Source organism: Stegodyphus dumicola, chromosome 11 (genome assembly GCF_044657685.1).
Source record: "Stegodyphus dumicola isolate Sdum_Otavi_A_Nest chromosome 11, ASM4465768v1".
NCBI classification, from domain to species: Eukaryota; Metazoa; Arthropoda; class Arachnida; order Araneae; family Eresidae; genus Stegodyphus; species Stegodyphus dumicola.
This window is the reverse complement of record NC_140778.1, coordinates 151,845,385-151,872,637: the sequence shown is the minus strand read 5'-3', so window position 1 is coordinate 151,872,637 and position 27,253 is coordinate 151,845,385. Positions and strand designations below refer to the sequence as shown.

General features: G+C 30.5%; 1 protein-coding gene across 1 annotated transcript; it reads right to left on the bottom strand.

Annotated features, from left to right (window-relative positions):
• Positions 1–1,326: 1,326 nt before the first annotated feature.
• Positions 1,327–27,253, bottom strand: LOC118186169 (mitochondrial pyruvate carrier 2-like). Its single transcript, XM_035356227.2, has 5 exons — positions 27,071–27,253; positions 20,846–20,886; positions 17,009–17,093; positions 11,826–11,937; positions 1,327–1,470 (listed from the first exon to the last, which is right to left on the bottom strand). The coding sequence occupies exons 1-5, from the start codon at positions 27,153–27,155 to the stop codon at positions 1,431–1,433; spliced, it is 363 nt and encodes a 120-aa protein (XP_035212118.1). The 5' UTR covers positions 27,156–27,253; the 3' UTR covers positions 1,327–1,430.

The window sequence follows — 27,253 nt, the reverse complement described above, 5'->3', positions numbered from 1 at the left end:
TAAAATGATCCTATGAAGATCGTAACTTTTTTTTTCCTTTTGTGCTCCCAGAAAGAACTTATAAACTACAGTCAAAAGTCGTTAATTTGGACACCCATAATCCGGACCTCAAAGCTACAAACTTTCTGCGCATGCACGCAAGACCTTTACCGCTGCGAATTTGCGTGTGCGTGTTTAATGTATAACGGACGGGATAAGCTAAGCTAAAATTATCTAATTATCTATTTTAGTTAATGTTGCAGATTGCGTTGTTCCTTAATCTTCGAATTGGAGATTATTATTTTTTGCAGACTGTTAGAGCAATTTTATAAAAGTAAGCTTGAACTTTCGATTATGTCAAATAGAATTTCCGATATATATTTACTAATATGTAAAGGATATACAAAGCGAAAGTATCTTTCGGAGTCCATTAAACAAAAAGTGGAATTGCTGCAAAAAATGGATATAGGTATATCCTTTGTTTATCTAAACTTTGTTTATCTTTAACGCTGTGGCATGCAATGAATTGGAAGTTGATCTGTCAGCACTATCCTTATCTTAAGGGCAGATGTTTTTATTTTTTTTGGCTTATAATTGCTTACTCAATGTAGTATTTCATCTCGTCTTTGATATGATTTAAATCAAATGCCTCGTCATTATAAGTCATTATAATTCGCTTCCGATAGCGAAGAAAGTGACAGAGGTTATTAAAAACGAAAAAATTTCGATTGACAAATTAGTCGGTATTCTCGACACAGCAATTGTAGGACTGGAACAGCGGAACTTTGTAACTGAACAAGAAATTATGTCTGTTTATAGAATTAAAGAGAATGTATTATCACATAAAAAAACGAAGCAACTTAAACAACTTACATTGAAAGAAATGTTTAATAAAGTAAACAAATAAATATTAAGCTTTTTTTTTTTTGTAAATTTTGATACCCTTTAGATCATAATTGTTCTTTATTTTGTAAATTACGGTTTCATATTTTTAATTTTATAATTTCTGCATGCCATTTTACCAGATTTAAACTGATGATCTATAATCCGGAAAAATCGATAATCCGGAATTGCTGAAGTCCCGACGAGTCCGGATTAACGACTTCTGACTGTATCAGGTTACTGTACCATATTGTTTAGCACGTTACAGTATATAAATAAATACTCTAATTTAATACTTCTAATATTACATAAATTTCATATAATTACAGATTATAAACCCAGATTTAAATAAATCTAGTTAATAATGGTATCCATGTTTAACAAGATTGTGAATATATATAATTATTTCCTACTTATTAATGTGATATGAAGTATAAAATCACAAATATTTAATAATTAAAGTCATTAACAATAACAAAACATTTAATTTATTAACTAACTTTTGTACTCTTAAGAACTTTCAGTAATTTTATAAATAAAGGCCACTACATTGTGCTTCTCTACAAAAATTATTTACTAGCAGTTTCTTTTGGAAGAGATTGTCTGTACCTGAAATGGAGGAAAAAAATTTACATTCAGTTTTAATAAAGACTTATATGTAGAATAGTAAAAGTATATCATTAGAATACATTTAATATTTTTGAATCTGATTATATTAAATGAATAGACAGACAACAGATTTAATAGATAATATTTTTTACAACAACATTACACACAACATGCCCTGATGCCTCCTATTTTTTATTATTTTTTTGCAGTAGCTACTTAATTGCTAGAAATTTTATGATTTTTACTTCTGTACAAGTATTAAAAAAATAAAAATTCCTGATCAGTAGTGAAATTAGAAACATTATCTAAATTATATTTTATTTGAATAACTGAAATTTAAAACTGCAGAAAATCCTGAAAAACTGCTAGATTTGAAAATAGAGAAAGTACAAGCAGCAGAATGAATATAAACAGAAAACGTTTTAATTCAAATTGTATTGGCGGGTGAACATTATGTAATGAAGGAATGAAAAGGAAACCACAGATCATTTCATTATGCAATTGAATTTCTGTAAAGTTTGGTTCACATAATAATAGGACAAATGTAAATATGTATATATAAAATGATTATATATGTTAAAAAAACCAACTGATGCTGTGTTTACTACATGAGCCAACTTTTGGTCTTAAATGTTGAATCAAGCCTGGAATTACTGATTTATAAAAAAACAAAGAATTATGACCTTCATACAGAAGGACACGTTCAGACCATGTCCTAAGAATTATGTAACTGCATAATTAGTATTAAAATAATTTGATTTGAATTTTGATAATTTGCATTCTTGAGTACATTTACATATTAATGTAAATACGTATATATAAAATGATTATATATGTTAAAAAAAAACCAATTGATGCTGTGTTTACTACATGAGCCAACTTTTGGTCTTAAATGTTGAATCAAGCCTGGAATTTCTGATTTGTAAAAAAACAAGGAATTATGACCTTCATACAGAAGGACATGTTCAGACCAAGTCCTAAGAATTATGTAACAGCATAATTAGTATTAAAATAATTTGATTTGAATTTTGATAATTTGCATTCTTGGGTACATTTACATATTAATGTGAAAATGGCAGAACTTGATGGATTAAAATAAAAGAAAACACTGAGAACTGAGTAGTTTCTAAACTGTTAAAGAAAGTCGAGGACGGTTTAGCAAAGAAAGATACAGATGAATTATACGAATTGTTATTGGAAAGGAAAAGTAGTGCGAAAGAATGAGATGACGCAATTTATTTTGTAAATTGATGGAGATTCTTTGGAAGTGGATGTAGTCAGTTCCAAGGAATAACAGGAAATATGTTTTGGGGCTATTAAATAAATTACAAAGCCCGAGATCTGGACGTCCAGTATCCAGAATAATCTAAAATCCAGACCTCAAATCGCCAACAAACTTTTTTTTTTTTTTTAATTTATAGCCAAAAGGGCATTAGCCCAGATGGGATATTAATTTTGTTTTGGCATTTCGCATCGAAAACTTTAAATGTCTGTTTTCACTTTTCAAACTGTTGCCACCAAATATTAGAGACCTGAATTATATTTAAAGAAATTAAATAACGAAGATGCATAAATGTATATATGTTTCTTGCACTGTGATAAAACAATGGTACCTAGAGCCACTAAATTTTGAATAACATACGTTTCCACCCAATATTTGCATCTCAATGAACAAATTTGGACAAATCTGTTTTATTATTCATTTCATACTTTGTCACACTTTAACGAATTTTTGATTAATTCTATTAACAAACTTAACTAATTCAAAGCGAGCAATGGCAACACTGTATGGAAAAAAAATATTTTTATCTTCAGCATGCGAGACTGTGTATCAGAAATTCTAAAGTTATGCTCGTTTTAAAATTATTTTGAGATATTGCTATCGAATTGAATTTTATGGACAAAGAAGAAAGTACAAAGAACATAATATTTAATAAATAAAAGTAACCCACAATACGTTAAAAAAAAAGTGCCTTTTTGGACATAATTTAAAACCTAACCTCTGAAATAATTATTTTTGTGTGCACATTTGATGTTTTTCCTTCCATAATAAAACATATGTAGCCATGAATGATAAATAGGTTAATAAACATATAACGATTATAAAACATATGGTATTCTTCTCATTATTGAAGAAATTCATTTTAGCATAAATCTGTGTGATCAATATTTTGGCTCGGTAGCTGCATATCTGATTGACATATATCTGAAACTGAAATATTCTACATAGAAACATCGTTGATTTTACACCTACTAATATTTTATATTCCTGATGCCAACTTGGCAAATCATTAATTGTTATATTTTGCTTTCATAATAGCATGTTTTTCAACACGTGACAACTTGAATTATGGCTCAAGCAGTGATGCCTAAATTTTTTTTTTACATTAGTAATTGAATAACAAAACGTATGGTAGCTGTTTATGTTGACATTATGCTTGGTGATAGTTACAGATTTAAATTACTTGTGCTAAGAAATGTTGATGAGAAAAAATTTAACAGAAATTTCTTTCCACATCCTAAAAATAGATTTGCCTAATGAATGCAAAATTTTGCTAATTTTGCTAATGATTTTGCATAGTCCAAAAGATTACATTTGGTGCTGTTTGAGTTAATAACTGATTTGTTATTTGCATAAACCCAAAACCGACACCAGAGCTCGTATGATTGCAATGGGAAGCAGAATTTAGGGATGAAAAACTTTGGAATTTAGAGAAGCACCAAGTAACAAAATTAAGCAATGATAAAATTTGTAGAATTTAGGAAAAGCACTGGGATAAAAAATTGAGAACTAAGGGAGGCACATGGTAGTAGGACCCACAGTGACTGCATCAGGCGGTAAGATATCTAGTGCCTGCCCTCAATAAGCCTGAAGTAGAAAAGGAATTTATTTATTCAGGACTCAGATAAACCTTACACATGTGCAAGAAATAGACTTGGGTATTAAAAAAAAAACTAATACAATTCAGCTTAATTGTCTCAGTGCATACAAGCCAAAATTTAGCAAAACAACTTGTCTTTCTATTAAGCTAAAATTATACTTTGCTGATTCCAAGGAATTTCAGTTAATATAGAAGATTGCGCTGTTCCTTAACTTTCTGATTTGACCCAGTTTATTATTTTTTGCAGGCTGCTTTTATTACAACAATTTTTTGAAAAATTAAAGTTTGAATTCTTGATTATATGTCAAAAAGAATATCTACCTCTGGAGCTGCAAAAGGATCTATAAAGTAAAAGCATGTTTCAATTGCCCATTAAACAAAAAGTAGAACTGCTGCAGAAAATAGACAAAGGCATATCTGTCTAGAATTATGTGAGAAGTATGACATTGGAAACTGTATACGACATAAGAAAACAGAAAAAGGATCTTTTTGAATTTTTTGTGGATTCCCACACCTCACAATGAATAACAGAAAAATTATTCATTATGCCAAAAGTGACGATTATGACCAAGTGATGACGGAATAGTAGTGAACAGACAGGGACAGCATGCCACTGACAAGTCCAATGCTAATGGCTCAAGCCAAAATATTTCATGAAGAAATAAACTTAAAAACTGAGTCCAGATATTCGACAGGTTAGTTAACCAACTTTAAAAATCACCATGGCATAAGGCAATTAAAAATTTTATGTGAAAAAGCTTCAGCTGATACTGAAGCTGCCAAACTATTCACAGATAAATTCATTGAACTCATTAATAGTAAAATGTTATCTCCAGAACAAATTTGAAAATGAAACTGGTCTTTTCTGCCAATATGTACTGTGAAATACCTCGGCAACCTCTACAGAAAAGGCTCCAACTGGTATCAAAGATTCCAAAGCGATGCTAACAATTTTAGCATGTACAAATGCTGCAGTAATGTGCAAGTGTAAACTTTTCGTAATCAGTAAAAATACACAACCTCAAGCATTTAAAGGAGTACAGATTTTACCTGTTATATATCATGCAAATAAAAGAGCATGGATGACACAAGAATTAATTAATGATTGGTTAGAAGAGATCACACAAAGGCTCGGCCAAATTTGAATTTGGTTGGTTTACCTGATAATGCAAAAATTGTCTTCATTGTAGACTACTGTTCAACTCATACTTCTTAAAGTTTTAGTGAAAGATAATGTAGAAAAAATCTTTAACCCAAATTATATGTCGATTATTCAGCCTATGAATATGGGAATAGTGCATGTGCTGAAATTCAAATATAAAGTAGCATTTTTAAAATCCATGTTAAAATTCTTAACTAATGGCCAGACTATTCAAGAATTTTTGAAATATTTTAGCATAAAATCTGTTGTGTGAAGCATCACAAGATCATGGGAGAATGTTTCTCCAGATACTTTAAAAAAGGTTTGGCCAGAAAATACCACTACTGAATCTGACAGAGAAGTTACTGAAAATGAAAAAATTTTGATTGACAAGTTAGAATTATTGACACAGCAGTTACAGAATGGAACTTTATAATATATATTATGTCTGCGTACAGAACTAAAGTGAAAGTATTAGCACAAAAACGAAGTAATTTAAACAACCTACATTTAAAAAAAATTTAATTAAGTAAATAAATATATATTAAGCTTTAGTTTTTGTAAATTTTGATATCCTTTAGATCATAAATGCTTCATTATTTTATAGTTTCTACATGCTATCTTACTAGATTTAAAACTGATGATCCAATATCCGGAAAAACCCCAAATCCAGAATTGCCAAAGTCCCAACAAGTCAGGATCTTGAACTTTATATTGTAATAGAGTATTAGAATAAAAGAGAATAAGTATTAAAGATCCTGATCAAAAGATAGTTAGGCTTCAAAATGTACAAAGAACTTCAAAACTTACAAAACTAGAGTTAGAACAACATTCAGGTGATCCTAAAAATTCAGGGTGTTTTGGAGCAGTTACAAAAGCACTATATACAAAAACGAAAGTCTTAGTACAATAGAAAAATTCACATATCTGAAAACATTGCTCAGGTGCAGCAAGTAATGTAGTATCTTCATTAGTATTGAATGGAAATTATGATAAGAGTATAAAAACTCTGAAGGAAAGATTAAGGGGGTATGATTATTAATCAATTTATCAAAAAGTTGTTAAATCTAAAACCAGTTAAGAGTTCAACAGTATTAAAGCTTTATGTAGGTTATATGATGAAACTGAAATTGCAGCTCAATTTGGAAGAGCAAAGTGTTATGAAAGTTTCATTCTCTTAGTTATATTAATACCCATATTGTTAAAATCATCATGAATTACTAATTCAGAAGTCAAACAACAAAAATCAGCGTTATACCTACAAAATTTTCACAGGACTAGTTTCGATGGTTTTACCGAACCATCATCTTCAGCTGCAAAACCGCAAATGAACAAGATAGGAAATAATGATTAGATAAGATAAGAAAGCCTGGACAAGAATAAGCAAGTGGCGCCATCTGTTGGCGAAACCAGAACTAAAACATAATTTCTCTAAAAGCCGAAGGCAAATTTGGATTGGAATTAGGATCGTTAACTAGAACAGAAAGATTTTTATGAATGTGAAAACATTTTCACAAATTATGTTTTAGTTCTGGTTTCACCAACAGATGGCGCCACTTTCTTATTCTTGTCCAGGCTTTCTTATCTTATCTAATCATTATTTCCTATCTTGTTCATTTGCGGTTTTGCAGCTGAAGATGATGGTTCGGTAAAACCATCGAAACTAGTCCTGTGAAAATTTTGTAGGTATAACGCTGATTTTTGTTGTTTGACTTCTGAATTAGTATTTATTCGGCGTGTTATTGTGTCTTCATCATGAATTAATTCATAAAATAACATATAATATATAAGCAAGATTAAAAATATGTAAATCAGCTTTATAATTTAATTTACTAACACTTTTAATTCCTCATTTTTAGTTTGGGCAATTCCTCTCTGTATTCTAAAAGTAGTAATAACTTTTCTGCACTGTACCATTTCTAGATTAATCTATGTCCCATGGCTTACATAACGCTGATGACATAAGTAATTTGAAACTTGAACTCAAAATTTTGAGAACTTAAACCTTTCTAACCTAAACCAAAACCTTCTCTAGATGAGCTTCCATACTGGATAATGGCATGCTTTTCCTATTAAGATCTTTTTTAAGATTCTTTTCCTATTAAGATGCTAGTTCATTTTCTCTATCAGCTTTATACTAAGTTTGAGATAAAAGTAGAGCTAATCTGTGATTGGTTAATTTAAGGTTGGATACAACAATTTCAAATTTGCAAGAACAAATGAATTTAGGGCACTAACAGATGAACAGAGCACTAAATCTAGGATCATTAATTTTGAGGTCGCCAATTATTTTAAAAGCAATCATATTTTGTTATGTCTTACATATTCCCCCTTCAAAAAAAAAAAAAAAAAAATGGGAGAGCAGGGTGGCAGAAAAGCATTAGTGAAGCAACAGAAAGTTTATTACATGAGAAAGCATCAAGGACATAACTGGCAGGTTTTTCTATGCCCTATCATGATTCATGACCTTACAGATGAATTTAGGGTAGACAGCACCAAATCTAGAATCGTTAATTTTCAGGTCGCCAATTATTTTTAAAGTAGGTATTGTATTTTGTTATATCTTACATATATATACAGTACACAGTCTAAAATCGAGACTCCAGATATCTGAACCTCCAAATCACTAGTAACCTCATTTTCCCCCCTTCTCTTTTCCTTTTCTTAATGCTTTACGCTTCTGAATTTGTGTAGTTTTTCATATTAAAATTTGCAGAGAGTTCCTGATTCTTAATTTCACTTTGACGCAGATGCTAATCTGTTGAATCATTATTTATTATTTTTTGCTTTCATCACACACTGCAGTTTGACAAATGACTCATGCAACTATGTCTAAACAATTTAAAATTTTTAATATTGGTAACTGAATATCAAACAGCATGGTGACCTTTTATGTTGACATCATGCTTGGTGATGCTTACAGACTCCATATAACTCTGCTTGAAGTGTAAAGTGTGTTGACAAGGAGAAATTAAAAATCTTGTAAATGATGCTCATACCCAAACTATTACATTTAATGCTGTTTAAATTGAGAAGTTATTGAGTTGTGCCCAAGAGCAGCACCAGAACTGGTGTGGCTGCATTTGGTGGCAGAATTTAGTGAAAGGCAACATTTTTAGAAGTCAGAGAAGCACACAATAACAAAATTAAGGGATGACAAAACCTTTAGAATTTAGGGAGGTGCTTGGCAGCAAAATTTCGGATTGATGGCTACTGTGCTGGCCAATTAAATTCTTAGCACTCGCACAGGATTAACTTAAGTATATGTGGGAATTTATTCATTCAGGTCTTAGATAAACCTTAAGCATGTGTGGTAAATAGTCATAAGTATAATAATAATAAATATTTAAACTAATATAAATTCAGATAAACCTTAAGCATGTGTGGGAAATAGTCATAAGTACGAGGGCAATCCCAAAAAAAAAGGTCTCCTATTTTTTGGGGACGTAGAGAAAGTTTTAATATGGTTGTTGGCAACACTGTTCGCTCGGATGCTCAGTCTTGGCTTGGCAGCCATTCGAAATGGAGCTCCCAATAAACGTTACCGCGAAGTGCACGCAGTTATTCGATTTTGAACGCAAAAGGCATTAAACCGGTTGAAATTAACCGCCTATTGACGGAAGTGTATGGACAGTCGTGCGTGGATGTCAAAAGCGTTCGCAAGTGGTGTAGAGAGTTTACAGCCGGTCGTACTGAAATTCATGACGAAGAAAGGAGCGGGAGACTGTCAATTGCCGACGAGAGAATCGCGATCGCAATTGTTGAGTTCATATTCTTTGAGTTTCGGGATTGTTGAGTTCGTAAAATGCGTAAAGATCGGAGGATCATCTAGATGCTTCTCAACACTTCCTGAAGGGCATGGCGGCAAGCTGGTATGACATGGGCATTGTAAAACTGCCACAGCATCTACAAAAATGCATCGACCGAAATGGCGATTATGTTGAAAAATAAAGCATTCTTCAATCTTTAAAGTGATATAGCAATTATAGAAAATAAACGGTTCTTTGTATATCTAAAAATATAGGAGACCTTTTTTTTGGGATTGCCCTCGTATAATAAATATTTAAACTAATATAAATTCATGCTTAACTTCATCAAAGTGTGACAGAAATAAGAAAAAATGCAGTGGAACAACATGTCTTTAGTTGGCAACCTCATGATACATCGGCAATAGTGCACAGCAAACACTATCTAAGCTTTATGATGATAATCACAAATTTGAAGTTTTTCAGATATCACATACAAAAAGCGAAATTTTCCAATTAATGGAGAGGGTAATAAATGAAGATGACAGAACAGAAGCTTTTCATTGCAATGACAATGCCCTAACAATTAATCAACCGAGAGATGATGAAATCTATAGTATGGTGCTAAATCCACGTAATACTGTGATCAATAATGAAAAAGCGAAAGACGTTCAGAATAAAAAAATTTTGATCGACAATTTAGTGGAAATTCTTAATGCTGCATTTACAGAAGTTGTACAGTGCAACTTTGTAATCAAACAAGAAATTAGATCTACCTATAGAAATAAAGACATATTAGCACAAAAACCAAAGCAAATTAAACAACTTATGAAAGAAATGGTTAATAGGGCAAACAAATACTGAGCTTCTTTTTTTTTTTTTTTTTCCTTTGGTAAATTTTAATTCCATTAATGTCACAAATGCTTCATTATTTCATAAATCACTCTTGCATATTTTTAATTTTATAATTTCTGCATGTCATCTTACTACTGTTGATCTAATATCTGCAATCGGTGAAATCCTGACCAGTCTGGATCTCAAACTTTGTACTGCATATATACTAAAAATTAAGAATTGTATTTATTATTTTTAAATTGTTTAGTTTTTTAATCAATAACAGGCAGATTAAATTTAAAAGTTAAGTAGTTACATACAGCCAGATGGCAACACAATGGCAAGCAGAAGATATAAATACAGTCAAAAGTCGTTGATACGGACACCCATAATTCGGAATGATCTATATTCCGGACCTCAAAACTAAAAACTTTCTGCGCATGCGCCGCGTGGACAAATGTGCATAGGCGTTTATGCGTGCGCGTAAAACCTTTTACGACTGCACATATGAGTGTGCGCAAGCGCAGAATACGTTTTCGCATGCACGTTTTATGTATAATGGATGTATAAGCTAAAATTATCTAATTATCTATTTCAGTTAATGTTGATGATTGCGTTGTTCCTTAATTTTCGAATTGGATCCGGCTTATTATTTTTTGCAGACTGTAAGAGCAATTTTATAAAAGTATGCTTAAACTTTCGATTATATCAAATAGAATTTCCGATATATATTTGTTAATATGTAAAGGATCTAAAGCGAAAGTATGTTTTGAAATCCGAAATCTGTTTATCAATTTCAAGCTGCTCGGCGGGGGGGAACGCCGCGGCGGGCGTGTAATGAATTGGAAGTTGATCTGTCAGCACTATCCTTTTCTTCATCGCAGATGTTTTTATTTTATTTGGCTTATAATTCCTTACCAAATGTAGTATTTCATCTCAATATGCTCCGTCTTTGATACGATTTAAAATAAGTTCTTCCTCATCATTATAATTCGCTTCCGATAGCGAAGAAAAGTGACAGAGGTTATTGAAAACGAAAAAATTTCGATTGACAAATTAGTTGGTGTTCTTGACACAGCAATTATAGGACTTGAACAGCGGAACTTTGTAACTGAACAAGAAATTATGTCTGTTTAATAGAATTAAAGAGAAAGTATTATCACATGAAACGAAGCAAAACTTAAACAACTTACATTGAAAGAAATGTTTAATAAAGTAAACAAATAAATATTAAGCTTTTTCTTTTTGCAAATTTTGATACCCTTTAGATCATAATTGTTCTTTATTTCATAAATTACGGTTTCATATTTTTAATTTTAGAATTTCTGCATGCCATTTTACAAGATTTAAACTGATGATCTATAATCCGGAAAAATCGATAATCCAGAATCGCCCGATGAGTCCGGATTAACGACTTTTGACTGTATTTTAATTTCAGCAATCAAATTACCTTAAAATTTTTAAATACTTTTCATCCAACCTTTGCATATGCTCAACTCCTATATGCAATTTCTTTGGTAAAAGACTTAATATAATTACTCTTTTATTTTTAACAGGAAGATTGTTATTATCGTGCATAAAGAATTATAAAATAAATAACTTGCAATATTTATCTTCATATTATATTCATATAATTCTTATCTTCTTTTTTAATATGCAAAAATATTGCTTATCCTTATATTTAAGGCATGTACATATAAGTGATATATTTGAAACATTGTACATTATTTATACATTTTGTTGAGAACTTACTTGTAAATCCTTGCTAGTTGATATAATCCAGTTAAAGCGACAAATATATTGACACTGAGTAAACTCCAGTTTTTTGGTATAATTACCATTGAGTAACGGGACCAAATAATACCTAAAATGGTAAAATAGTTTATAACTAAGTGAAAAACTAAATTATTAACAAAAAAAAATTATAAAACTGATCTTATATCTGCATTTATACTTTAGAACATCTAATTAAAACCTGGATATCTATTCATTTCACTTCAAAATCTACACAATGAATAGTATTTAAAAATATTTTTCTTACTGAAGTCAAGAATGATTTATAAGTTATATGCATCAAGAAATATTCATGCAAATTAACTACTCTTCTCCCTCATAAATGCCAACATTACATCTGTTATACAAAAATTTCCCAACAGAAAGAAAAACTCAAATATTTACATCAAATAAAGAAATTATGTATTAATGTATATTTAACAATTAACTTCAAAAAGATCTTTGTGCATTAAAGTTACATATAATACTAAATGTAAATTTTTATAATGTAATGAAAAACTCAAATACCATCTTTGTGTAGAGGTTACAAATTATGTATATAAAAGGCTACAAATAAAATGGCAAAGCAGAACTGCAGGAGAGTGGATTTATAGTAAGGTATATTAGAGTATTTGCCGAAGGAAAGCTATATCTTTGTGGAAGACTGTCTAAGGGAAATTAGTTTGTATTCAGTTATACATGAGTAAACCCATAAAATATTCATATGACCAGCTGACATGCTTCAATTAGAACCCAGATCAAACTGCCAGTGTTCAGTAGTGTTATTCACTCAATCGCTAGTCAGTGGAAAATCAGAAATTTTGCAAAAAGTAGATGCATATAATCAATCACATCATATATGTAAGTGTGTACAAAAGACTTTATCCACTCAATCACTACTCAGTGGAAAATCAGAAAGTACAAATAGATACCATATGCACATGCATATAATCACAGCATGTATGTAAATATGTATAACAGACTTGAATTTATCCAATCTGGCTTCATCATGTCATACTTTCATCAAGAGTTCTCTCTTCCACTAATAAAATTTCACTGCCAATTCCAGGGAAAAATAGTCTAAGATAAATTACTGTATCCCTCCCTCCAAATGCTTGCTTGATAGTCACCAGTAGTTGATTTATAAATACTTTCATTTGTTATTTGGTTACTGTACTTTATAAACCAAAAGCATTTATGAATAAACCACTGTTAACTATCAAGCTATTCATAAGGAATACATGAGGAAATATGATGTTACTATCCCCAGATGATAAAATACAGCTAAAACATTCATACCACAGTTTAACAGCTCTCAAGTTCATATTTTAGATACAGTTTTAGTTTTAGCTCATGCTTTAATTTATCTTGTGCACCTGAGTTACTTGGTACATTTTAGACTCTTGTATATTTCTTTAGTTTATGAAATGCTATGCTCAAATAAGTACAGCATATTAATTACTGAAATGAATAATTAGATACACTAAAAGCATACCAATTTGTCATATTACTTTTTTGGTAAAACTGCACAATTTTGTTTTAAAATGAAAATTCAAACAAAAATCTAAAAAATATAAAAGTCACTGATTTTTTAAATAAAACAATTTTTGGAAAAAAAATTTATATCTAATATACATAAATACTCTTTTACAATTTGAAGAAGGTATGTTGCTTTCACTTAACAAATAAAACCCCAATCTGGCAAAATATAATTTGTAGATATGACCATGCCTCAAAAACTAATAGACAAAGAATAAAAAGAATTTAGAAGCAGCATTACTCATCCACATGTTGTGTTAAGTGTCAGCACTATGTACAAAATATTTAAATTTATTTTCCCTTTATGCTTGTGCACAGCTACTTCTCAAAGTACTGTTACTTAGCAAACCATATGTTCCTCATATATATAGATTGATTTGTTCTTCTTCGACAAGTCAATCTGCAATCAATAATAATAGCTACTTTTTAAGTTTTTCTTTGATTTTGAATTTAATATTTGAAATTTTTATGGTCAAAGGATTTTTCTTCACAAATTTTACATAATTTTTACTACAACAGATTTTAAATACTTTCTACTACAATAGATCTAGATAACTTTGGATACTGACTTAAAAAGCTACTTAAAAATACTTACTAAAGTTTTTTTTTCTAATAATTCATAGCATTAATAAAAATTTCTTTTCCTTGGAGATGATATATAAATACCTTTTCTAATAATAAATTATATATATATATATATTAAAATATATTTAAATTTTAATACACCCAATTACAATACTAACAGCAGTTTTGTAATTAATAAAAGTTTCTAATACTATGTTATGTAATATTTCCTTATTATTATGGCCTCCTTTCTTTAAAGAGTGCAAAGGTTTTTGATTGATAAATTGCTAATATGTCCCATAACAGTGTAAAGCTGATTGATTGATTGATAAATTACTAATATATATCCTAAACCATGGCCAAATGGCAGAAGTTTTAATCACAGTTACTTATTAGACAATCAAGAGAGGAGCTTTAAGTAGGCCCCATGTTATACTTGTATTTGTGCCGTTTTTTCAAAAAGCTTTAAGAATTTTTGAATTTTTAAAAAGTAAGAAAGTTACCATATCATTCTTCCAAAAACAGGTATTTTACCCTGCATTCAAACATGAAAATGGCCACCAAATTATTGATCCCATTATTATATACAAAGGTAGAACCACTTTAGTGACTTATTGTTTGGCGAGGGTTTGCAACACACATTGGCAATTTATCAATAATCTTGGTGATGTTCAAATTATGGGCGGGGGAATTTAGTACAGAATTATTTACTTCTATGATGTTTAATACTTTTTTAACTTTAAATGTTAAAATTTAATTTTTTCCACATTATCATGTGAAGTTTTGGGGTAGCAATTATTTAAATTTCATTTATAACCCTAGAAAGTAAATTTTGTGCATAAATAATGATGCAAAATTAATTTGATTAACTATTCCTTGATATATCAGGCTAACAGTCTGATTAATTGAGTGTCTATTGTACACATACATCTCATCATTATGTATGTTTTACACTCTCAGTACAACTATTACTATTTAAGATTCAAAATTTTCAGCTGTTATTTAACTTTTACATATATATATATATACAGTCAAAAGTCGTTAATTCGGACACCCATAATCCGGACCTCAAGGCTACAAACTTTCTGCGCATGCATCCCGTTGACGCATGCGTGTAAGACCTTAACGGCTGCGAATATGCGAGTGCGCATGCGCAAAATACGTTTACGCATGCGCGTTTAATGTATAACGGACGGTAGAAGCTAAGCTAAAATTATCTAATTCAGTTAATGTTGCAGATTGCGTTGTTCCTTAATTTTCCAGCTTATTATGTTTTGCAGACTGTTAGAGCAATTTTATAAAAGTAAGCTTGAACTTTTGATTATGTCAAATAGAATTTCCGATATATATTTACTTATATGTAAAGGATCTAAAAAGCGAAAGTATGTTTCAAAGTTCATTAAACAAAAGTGGAATTGCTGCATAAAATGACCTAACCATTCTGAAATCTGTTTATCAATTTCACGCTGCTCTGGGGGTATCATTATCCAAGTATCATTATCCACTTGTATACTTAACTATAAATTAAAGTAATATTATTATTCCTATGCTCTACATTTAATTTCTGGCCAAGGCTGTTTCAGACAGCTTCTGTCATCTTAATCCATGCAATGCCACATTCCTCCACCTATTAACACCAACATTCTTTAAACACTTTTCCATACCGTCTAGCCACCTTGTCCATTGTCTTTCTCTCCTTGTCTTTCTCTCTGGCTTTTGGAATGTTTCTTAGCAGCTAAAATATAGGCTGTAACTTCTCTTGTCTAGTTTCCCTTTCCTAACCATCTTATCTCCTGCACAGCCAATATTTTATATATATTCACTTCATCTATTAGATTTTTCAGTGCTCCACTCTTAACTTCAGGACGGTATATCATATATGCATCAGCAGCTAATCCTCTTACCAGACAGAATGACACTTAGTGCAAATAAGCTTGGAGACAATGTGTTACACCAGCTGCTAGCGACATTTGGAACTGATGCATATATGACACACCCGTCTGCAGAGGGATTTTAGCTCAGCAACATGCTTTTGCGAAGGAGTTAAGGAGCGTGTGTATGTTCCACGATCCAATCCTCATGCCCTTTTTCATTTCATGTCATCTGGATAAGGTCCATCCAGTTTTTCTTTCCTGAGATTTCTTAACATGTAATTTTTTTACAAGGTGAAGTTGTCGGCCTCAAATCCAACCCCAAACCTGAAGGATCCCTGATATAATCCTCAAGGGCAGGGCACCCTGCTATATCCATGGATACTAAGTGTGTGTTGTATTTTAGTATGTGTGTGTTTGTGTGTATGGAGACTAAGTGTTGTGTGTGTAAAAAAAAAGTGTATTTTAACACCTTTTATGACACGCATAGTCTACTTTGGGATTATTCTTTCACACATGGTCACCACACAGGTGAAAGGAATGTTACTTTGTTCTAAATGTTTGAGTGTGATCACTTCAATAAAGTTTCTAATGAGAGCTAAAATAATTTATTAAATAAATAAAAATAAATGTGTGCCAAAACTTTACGACATTCAAAAATTAATATTCAGTAGCAACATTTCACTTGGATACCACAAAATGTATTGCTACTCAAAAAATAAATTGTAAATCAAGAATTTTGATGAATAAGCATTCAAAAATAGATAAACACAATGATAAAAATTATCTCTAAAACTGCATAAAGAAAACACAAGCTCTCTTAGTGAATTTAAATTACACTATGACTGATGATTCATGCAATTAAACTGACCTGTAATACATTTAGATGGGAGAGATGATTTTCAAGAAATATGATTTAGAAAACATGAATTATGAAATTATGACATGAATGTATAGTGATAATGATTTGGATGGAAAAAATAATTTACAGAATCATTACTAAGTAAATTTCCATTTATGAGATAATACAACAACATCATACGGCAATAACGTTAATCATTATAAATAAGTAGACAGGAGTGTTTATTTTTTAATTATAAAGAAATATAGTAGGCAATTAAAACTTCACATCAGAAATAATGCATTATAGTAAATTTTATTCATTTGCAGCCATAAAATTTTATTTACCTGTAGCAGCTAAAGCAGTTGACTGTGCAGGACTGAGTTTTTCAGCAGGTCGGGCCATATCACCAATACCAGCTATTACAAGGCACTGAAAATTCAAAATTCTTATCATCATTTTTACCATCAAAATACAATTCTATTTAAGTCTCAAAATATAGAATATTTTTTAAATGCATTTTATATCTCATGCAATTTATATAATTAACTTTGGTTTGCTTTGGTTTATGTCAATATCGCAAAGCCACAAGAGCTATCTGTCTAATGGGAGGGATGCCTTCATGAAGGACATTTTAAGGGCTTTATATAATATTACACAAGAAGAAAACCATGGAAACAGCCATGCAGCCAGCTGCTTCACAGAATTTGAATCTTGGACCAAACTACCAGTGTTCAGCGACTTTTCGGCCGGTGGCTGGCATCATTAACTTTGAATTACTAAAATAATTTAAACATCTTATTCCAAAAAACTGCATAAAACAAAGACCTTTTTATAATTTTCTAACTGGGAGTGGGGGAAGCAAGTCTATTTTCAAAATGAAGAAAGAAATTATTTATAGAATTCAGCATCTGCAACTGGACTGCATATAGATATTACAGGAGTTGTACTAATGTTTAAAATACAATGTTCTGTGCTTTTTAACATGCAGCATAATTAAATAACCAAAAGGATACAATGTTTAAATATATTCAGATATCAACATAATAACTTCCACATGCACATAGAAAATTAATTAATTAAAAGGAGAAAATAATTCAAATTGTTTTCATCAAATAGCAATGCACATCTAATCATATATAAAAAACCAATTCTTATAAAACCATGTATATATTATGTGTTGAGGCATCATATTACACAGGAATTTGTGGTTCTTATATATTAGTGTAATCATGTTATAAGGTATTTCTCCCACTTTCCTAGCGTCCTTCGTGGTGTAGTGGTTCTGCATGCTGGGTTGGTATTCCAGAGGTCTGCGGTTCGATTCCCGGCGAAGGCGGTTGCTAATTTTTCATCTTGCCTGCTTCCAACAATTAACCTAATGACTCTACAATGTAATGCAATTTGGTGATTTTTTAAAGAAAAAGAATGATGATTTATAACTGCAAAAAACTGTTTATTACACACACATATTTTTATACATAACGTCATTCATTCTGAAAAATCATGAATACATCTACTTAAAGTGGATTTTTATACCTCTTTGCTCTGTTGGAAACTCCATGGCAATCATTTAAAGAATAGATTCAAATAGATTCAAAGTTCTTATTAGTAGTTTTATGACAAAATGTTATATTCCTTTAAACATTTTATTGCAGTTTCTTCTACTGCACGTAAATTCCATACAATATATATATATATATATATATAAAACTGAGTTTAAGATGATAAAAAAAATTACCATTTATTTATAAAAATCATTTGAACTTAGAATTAAAAAAAGAGCTTATAAAAATGGCAATTTTGCTTATTAAAAATGGAAGAAATATTTTGACCATAGCTGGCAGAGTTTAATGCATTCTACAAAAGTGATTGTGCTAATACATAAGTAACAAATTACTTAAACCTTACTTAACCTTACCTTACTTATGAAAATTAAACGGTTTAAGAATGCTTTTAAGCAAGACTATTTTATTTTCATTATTCGAATAAACAGATTTTCATTTTGTACTTTAATTTAAAATTCTAGTTTAAATGTTTGTTTTCAGCCTTCTTAAGTACTTTATAGTAACAAAAGCTAACCTTTTGCTTCAATTTTTTTTTATTTTATTATTATTATTATTTATTTAAAAAATATTTGTTACCACCACAACTGATGCTCAGGTATAGTTCAACTGCCTCAAGCGCAACCCTGGTTGGCACTCTGCCAAAACACATAGACTCGTCCAAAAGGGGCGGTATTATTTGCTGTGATGTGAAAGGTTTTCACTTCTCCGGAAAGAGCTACGCTCGAGGGAAATAAATTCCCCATCCTTCCACCCTATTTTGAGAATAATTCGTGTGTTTGCACTCATGGTTGCGGATGAGGCTATACCTAAGCATTTAAAGTGTGGTTAGTATCAAATAGCTACACAAAACAACAGAATCATATACATGTATAAAAAGTTAAACACTTTATTTTTGGTGTTAATTGATTAATGATATATTAATTAATTATGCTTTTTCAGTTCTTCAAACAAAAGCTTAAATTTTTTAATTAAAAGTGCAGGATCTCTAAGGGAATTGTACACAAATAATTTAAATAAAATATAAATTGTACACAAATATTTAAATAAAATAAAACTAAATAAATGAAATGTAAATGATTAATGTGTCATAAAATTAAAACAGTGTAATCTAGTATTAAGATCAAGAATAAGGAAAAAGTGTACTATTACTTATCTTACTTGTCTGATTATAACATTAGACCAAGCCCATGAAATGTTATTCTGGCCAAAAGTGTACACAGAATTTTCTCATATCTTCAAGATATAAATATATTGGTGGAAAAAGATGCTTGCATGGAAGGTAAAAAAGCAATTATGACTGCTGAATAGAATTTTAAAATATTAATGTAAGATTTGCTTAAATTCTTCATCAATTAGATACTATTTTGAAATATACAAAAGAAGAGAATTATAAGCTGAAAAATACATTATCACTTTCAAATCCGTCTCCTTCCATTTAAAAAGAAATGATATTCAATAATGTTTATAAGAAAAATTTTAAAAACATGAAACATTTCACTTTCAGTAGAACTAAATACAGTCAAAAAATACAGTCATAAGTCATAAATACAGTCAAAAGTCGTTAATTCGACCCATAATCCGGACCTCAAAGCTACAAACTTTCTGCGCATGCGTCACGTTGACGGATGCGAATATGCGTGTGTGCATGCGCATAATACGTTTACGCATGTGCGTTTAATGTATAACGGACGGTATAAGCTAAGCTAAAATTATCTAATTCAGTTAATGTTGCAGATTGCATTGTTCCTTAATTTTCGAATTGGATCCAGCTTATTATTTTTTGCAGACTGTTAGAGCAATTTTATAAAAGTAAGCTTGAACTTTCAAATACATCAAATAGAATTTCCGATATATAATTTACTAATATGTAAAGGATCTACAAAGCGAAAGTATGTTTTGAAGTCCATTAAACAAAAAGTGGAATTGCTGCAAAAAATGGATAAAGGCATATCCTTCGTTTCTCTAACCATTCCGAAATCTGTTTATCAATTTCATGCTGCTCTGGGGGGAGGGGAACACCACGGCGAGCGCGCAATGAATTGAAAGTTGATCTGTCAGCACTATCCTTATCTTCAGGGCAGATGTTTTTATTTTATTTGGCTTATAATTCCTTACTAAATGTAGTATTTCATCTCGATGTACTCCGTCTTTAATATGATTGAAATCAAATGCCTCGTCATTATAATTCGCTTCCGTAGTGAATTATTGAAAACGAAAAAATTTCGATTGACAAATTAATCGGTATTCTCGACACAGCAATTATGGGATTTGAACAGCGAAACTTTGTAATTGAAGAAGAAATTATGTCTGTTTATAGAATTAAAGAGAAAGTATTATTACATAAAACTAAACAACTTACATTGAAAGAAATGTTTAATAAAGTAAACAAATAAATATTAAGCTTTTTTTTTTTTTTTTTTTTTTTGTAAATTTTGATACCCTTTAGATCATAATTGTTCTTTATTTCATAAATTACGGTTTCATATTTTTAATTTTATAATTTCTGCATGCCATCTTACCAGATTTAAACTGATGATCTATAATCCGGAATCGGCGAAGTCCCGACGAGTCCGGATTAATGACTTTTGACTGTATAACAAATTAAAAACGATTTACCCATTTGAAAGCAGGAGCCCAGAAAAACACAGTTTGGGGTCCTAAAAATGTAAAATGTGAAGTAATTAGTAAACATACAAAATATTTTACTCAAACAATGTTAAAGCACAATATATCAAACATTTACAAAGAAAAAGAAAGGGAAAGAAAAGCTCAAGCACTAAAAAAATGATTTCACTTTATGAAAAATGATTAACTATACATGCCCATGTACTCATCCATTTTCATGTTTTTATTTAAAAATGTTGCACTGGTCATTTTGTCATGTTGTTTCAGATTCACAAATCAATGGCTTAACAATTACAAAAATTTTAAAAGCAATATATTTTTAGAATTGCTGTGCCATATATTTTTTCCAGACTTTTCTCAGTTCTTGATAACAACATTCAGTTTTCTTAATATGATGGCACACTTTTTTATTTGTCACTTTAGTTTATTTATTGAACACACTCATGTCACAAAATTCAACAACAAAATTGCAAAAATCTTTAAAAGCATATTTTTAGAGAGTTAAGTGTTGCTATATATATATATATTTACATTTGCTATATTATTTCTTTAAAAAAAAAACACAGCAATAACATTTGATGGGCGCATCCTTTTAAATGAAACAATTGAGGATCGAGGTTAACACAAAATGCTTCATAATGAAATTATTCTCATTGCATTTGCCATAATTCCAAGAATACATTTAATGTTTATAAATATGCTGGTCTCTGTCACATTGTGAGTTTTAAATACCGAATTAGGGAAGTTTTAAATTATCTCATTATACTTTTTTTAAAAAATATCTTTTTAGAGTTTCAAGTAAAGTATAACTTTCAGTTTATCAATTTACATGAAAATATAAAATGCTGTTTCCAGAAATAAAAGTCTTAAATACCAAAACTGAAAAACTGTGGATTATTTTTTAATTAAAATTTTTCATTAAAAACTGTTATGAAATTCAAGTAAATTACCACTTCTGGTAGTCCATTAAAAACTGTTATAGTCTTCACGTAAAGTACCATTTCCAGTTCTCCAGTTTTACCCCAAAATCTATTCAACTCTTCACATGAATGCAGAAAGCTTCAATGTGTAAAATGGAAAATTTTGGAAGTTGCATAGAAAGAGTTATATGTACGAAAAAATAGTCCTCACATGTACACAGAAATACACCCAAACATCATTCTAAAAATAGCAAAAATTTGAATACAGTACACTCCCAATTATCCACGGAATTGGGTGGCGTGGAAATGCAGACATCTCATGTGAAAGATCCCACTCAGAAAGCTGCTGAAATCATACCAGGATCAGAGAGAAACACCAGACTACTAGCTATTGTCCATCCCAGATGCTCTTCGGTCGAGATCTTCATCTGCCTTGTGACTGCCGGTTTGGTTGTCCTATGGATGAGCCTTCATCGACTGAGGAATACATCCAAGATGTCCAGGTCTGGTTTGAAGTGATGCACTGTTCTGCACGAAAGCGAGTCAACTTTCCGACGGAGAAAGTGAAGACCAGATACGACACGAGAGCTACTGGACACAGATTCAATGAAGGAGACAAGGTGTGGTTGTGGAACTCGATTTGACGAAAAAGACTGTGTCTGAAATTACAGTCACCTTGGGATAGTCCATACACAGTCCTAAACAGGCTGAATGACGTCGTGGTTCAGATCTGTAAGTCTTCGAACTCTGAACCTAAAGTCGTGCCTCATGACAGATTAGCTCATTACTATGACCATAGTACATAATGTAAATAGTGTAAGACCATGGTCTTTTTTGTTTCTAAATGTGTAATTGATTTGACTTGTATTTAGTATTTGATTTGTATTTAGTATTTCATAGCATTTGATTTGTTCAAGTCAGTTATTGCACTTATTGTTCATGTTTTTTAATTACTGTAATGTAATGTTTATTATTGCATTTATGCTTAGTTGTAACTTTGGCTTCCTGTCCAGGGATTGTACTGCCCGGGACATGCAGTCCTTGTGAATAGGACAGTGTTAAGGATTTGGTATTTGAATAACATTTAATAAATAAATATCTCTTTTGGATTTCAAGAAATTGCTAGAACAATCTCATGCATGATTTAAAAAGCTTCTTCTAAATGCAACTTCCAAAATTTGACATTTTACACATTGAAGCTTTCGGCATTCATGTGAAGAGTTGAATAGATTTTGGGGTAAAACTGGAGAACCGGAAATGGTACTTTACGTGAAGACTATAACAGTTTTTAATGGACTACCAGAAGTGGTAATTTACTTGAATTTCATAACAGTTTTTAATGAAAAATTTTAATTAAAAAATAATCCACAGTTTTTCAGTTTTGGTATTTAAGACTTTTATTTCTGGAAACAGCATTTCATATTTTCATGTGAACTGATAAACCGAAAGTTATACTTTACTTGAAACTCTGAAAAGATATTTTTTAAAAAAAGCATTATGCGATAATTATAAAAAGGAGGAAAACCTCTCAATTCAGTTAGTTAATTGTTGTTTTAAGAGTTTGTTTAGAAAACTGCTCCTGTTGACTGTAGCGAATTTGCGGATTAGCTTTCTCTAGCTGTTCTGAATTAAATTCTATTGAACGTTTGAGTAGTTAAAAGATAACTACTGTGAGATATTGTAATACTGCTTGAATATCTGAGGAATTTTAAACATTTTGTTTTATTTATTGTGATAATAACAAATTTTGTTCATTTTTCATCGGACTTGTGCATTCAATTCATAGCGAACCCATATGCATGCAACAATACTTTTCTATAGTAAAGCATTCAATATTTAAAAAACTTTACCAACAGAATAAGACAAATACTAGAAGTTCAATTCTGTTTAATATCCTAGCAAAGGACTGGCTGCTTAGGATTTAAGATTTATTTCATGCGTAACATGAATATGGCACATTTTCTCTTAGTCCAGGGACCATAAGTCCTCCAAGGACGGAATCCATTCACCAAATAATCTTTTCATACATTGCTATAACAACAAAATTAACCACTTTTCATATCTCCAGTGAGTGACATAAGATGTCCATATATAAAATGTTTCATATTAATGCAACAGTGACATATCAATGACAATAAAATGGGTCTTGAGTAGAACAGGTTATAAATAGTCAAGTTCATTTCAGCTAGAGAATCTCTCAAACAGCTCAAACATCTCTCAAACAGCTAGAGAAAGCTAATCCGCAAATTCTCTACAGTCAACAGGAGCAGTTTTCTAAACAAACTCTTAAAACAACAATTAACTAACTGAATTGAGAGGTTTTCCTCCTTTTTATAATTATCGCATAATGCTTTTTTGAACTTGACTATTATAACTTTACCTTAACATGGTATTATCAGATATGGCCTTATTTTATTTATATATCTGTATCAAAAAACCATTTATATACGTATATTCACTATTTTCATCGTACTGGCATTTCATAAAACAACGTGGATATATGTGCAACCTTCTTCTCTCAAGAAAATTCCACACAAGAATTTTGATCGGAAAATGAGGTATGGGAACAGCTTTAGTATTGGTCCCTTTGGCGATTTTTTTATTTGGCGACAAACTTCCGTCGCCAAGGTAGACCCTGTTTTGAAGATTGGAAAAAAATGGCGGATTGTCAACAAAACCCGATCTAGACTAAATAACAATCCTAAAAAATAAGCTCTTAATCAGAATAAACAGTCTTTCTCTAATTTTCAATATTTCTAGTACTGCTATGATAAATTCTTGAAACACTACTGTAAATGAATTTATGACAATTATTATGGAATGAGTAATGAAATTTACAAAATGTTAATATTTTTAATTACAAAATATAATGTATTAAACATTAATATTTTAAGTAGTTAGTTCATATTTATATTTTATTATATTAGTACTTAGCTAATATTTTAAATTTACAAAAGGTTAATTTTTATGTTTATGAATAATGAAATTTACAAAAGGTTAATAAATGCATTTCAAACTAGTATATGTTACTTTAGTTTCTTAGATTCTGTTATTAAAAGAAAATAAAAAAATATTTCAAAGTGAAGGAAATAAATTCAATTATAATGGGCAAGTTTGTACCAGTACAAGTGAAATATTTTTTATGATTAAATATTGTAAATGGTAAAAATATTAAGAAGTGTGTATTTTTTAATCCCTCAATTTATTACAAGTAATTTATGATTATAATTTTAAAGCTAAAATTAAATTATCATAATGAGTAAATTTTGTACCAATGATAATAATACAACAATCATCGTAAATGATGATTTCTGTGAAAAATTCGAACAGTCATTGGAATCCACTAGTGGTGGAGTGATAGCCACTGAACAGTGGTAGTTCAGGCTGGCTATATGGGAGTTTTAATAGTTTTCCGTAGATGAATCTGAGCCAGTTTCTCTTAAAAAGTACTTTATGAAGGCATCCTTCTTCTGCTAGCCAGCATATGTATTTATTTTCTATTCATAATTCTCTCTTATTTTCTTATTTCTTAATTCTAAATCTTACTTCTGAAGAGAAGTGTTGCAGCTATAGGTCGAAAAATATGGTCAATATGTTTGCAAAATCCTGTCAGTTTTGGAAAGTATTTAAATAAACTAAATAATTTGTATGTGATGCAAAAAAGAAAAAAAAAAAAAAATGCATTACACTATTTCATGTACTGAATAATTAATCAGGGAACAAAGTATATTGTAATGTTCCTTTATTTTATAACCAGAGTTATTTTATGCTTGGGATCTTTACTGACAATTTCCTTCATCCGTTTTCTCACCAGAATCCAAATGAAGTTTTTATTTTGTAAAACAAACCGCGTTTTGCCTTTTGAGGCCACATTAATAGGTTGCTAGATAAGAAAAGATTTGTAGTCTTCAGCCTTGCATTATAATTGCTGATAGTTGAATTCCATGCCAGTTAAGTTTCTAACCAACTTTGCATTAAATTGATTTGTGCAGCCTTTGGGCTACAAATTTATTTGAATTTAAATTTTACATTTGAACTTAATTGTTATTATAAGTTATCTTGCCACAAGTGGTTGACTGAGTCGTAAGCACAAAGTGTGCCTTCTGTTTTGTACATCTAAACTTTATAATAGAATAAAAGTATATCTTAACTTAATAAGAATATATCTAAACTTTATGATAATAACATTTAAGACGTTGAAATCAGCATCTAAGTGCTTGCCATGTAGTCAAATTTTTATATATAAATTGTACTCTTACTTTTATTATACAGTTTTTATTACAAAAAATTCAGATTTCTGTTAGATAAAATGTTTAAGTAATGTAGAAAATTTGCATAAAATTTAAAATAAAAAGTCAACTGTTATGTCAACATACTATTAATAAAAGTAATAATACTCAGTGAAGGTTATTCATATACAGCTGTTAGGTTGTAAGATTTACAAAATTTGAGAACTCTAAATTATAAGCAATATATTCCATAATCTAAGCAACATTATATTTTTTATAGTCAGACAAATTATGAAAATGTTACAAAAGCAATAAGGAAACCTGATTTTGGTCCTGATTTGAACCTATGAATTCATGCAATTACACATCCCTATAGTTCTAATATGAGGTAAATAAGTATTTTTAGACCATGGTAATTTTGATCTCCTTAGCAAAAGAAACACCAAGAGTTTACCTCATGCTACTGGAAATGTGTTTTCCTTGGGGGGGGGGGGTGGAGTTTATAATAATATGCAGAGTTGACATATGAAAAAATGTCAAGACTCATGTAATGTAATATTAAAAGCAACAGTTTTAACTATAAAAAATTTGGCTTTTTAAAAAATATTTTAAATGTTGTGCTTTCCTAACACAAAAGTAACTTTAAGAAAAACACACAATTTATCCCTCCTGCCATCAAAGCTCTGATACCTATCAAATTGGTTAAAGTTACGTGGACAGAAATGGCGGCATGTTTGAAGCTCAGTATTTAGGGTTACCAAGGTTATCATAATTTTTCATTTATCGCTCCAAAATGTCGCCAAACAAATTTCTCGCCAAAAAGGACTAATACTAAAGCTGTGCCGAGATATGAATTCCGGTAGCTAACAAATTACAATTTTAAATTCAGATTTAGACAATTTCGTCATTTAATTTCAAAATAAATATTTTAAGGTTAACTCTTAGTTTTCCCACATTTCTTCCTTACAACTCCCTAGTTTTATCCAACAGCATACTATACGATAGTTCACACAGATAATAAATTAATAAGACTTTATAAAAACTCTATTCAAACTTCGGAAACTCACCAGCAGGATGTACCCATAGCGGTCGTAACTTAGCAGGCACACGCTTATCTAATACAGCGATGAAACTTCTATACAGTGCAGACATTTTTGAAGGTTGAATTCCACTTGAATCAATTCACATTTCTACAATGCGCAAGCTCCGGAAGCGATACGCTTTTTTTTCCTTTAAGCTCCGTGTTTACG

Bases quoted from the DNA above. Each gene is read 5' to 3' on its own strand.
- LOC118186169 (XM_035356227.2), bottom strand. From the start codon at position 27,155: ATGTCTGCACTGTATAGAAGTTTCATCGCTGTATTAGATAAGCGTGTG. The intron at 17,094-20,845 runs GTAAATCGTTTT...TTGAATTTTCAG, and splicing joins GGGCTCCTGCTTTCAAATGG to TGCCTTGTAATAGCTGGTAT. The intron at 1,471-11,825 runs GTAAGTTCTCAA...CCTCCATTTCAG, and splicing joins CAACTAGCAAGGATTTACAA to GTACAGACAATCTCTTCCAA.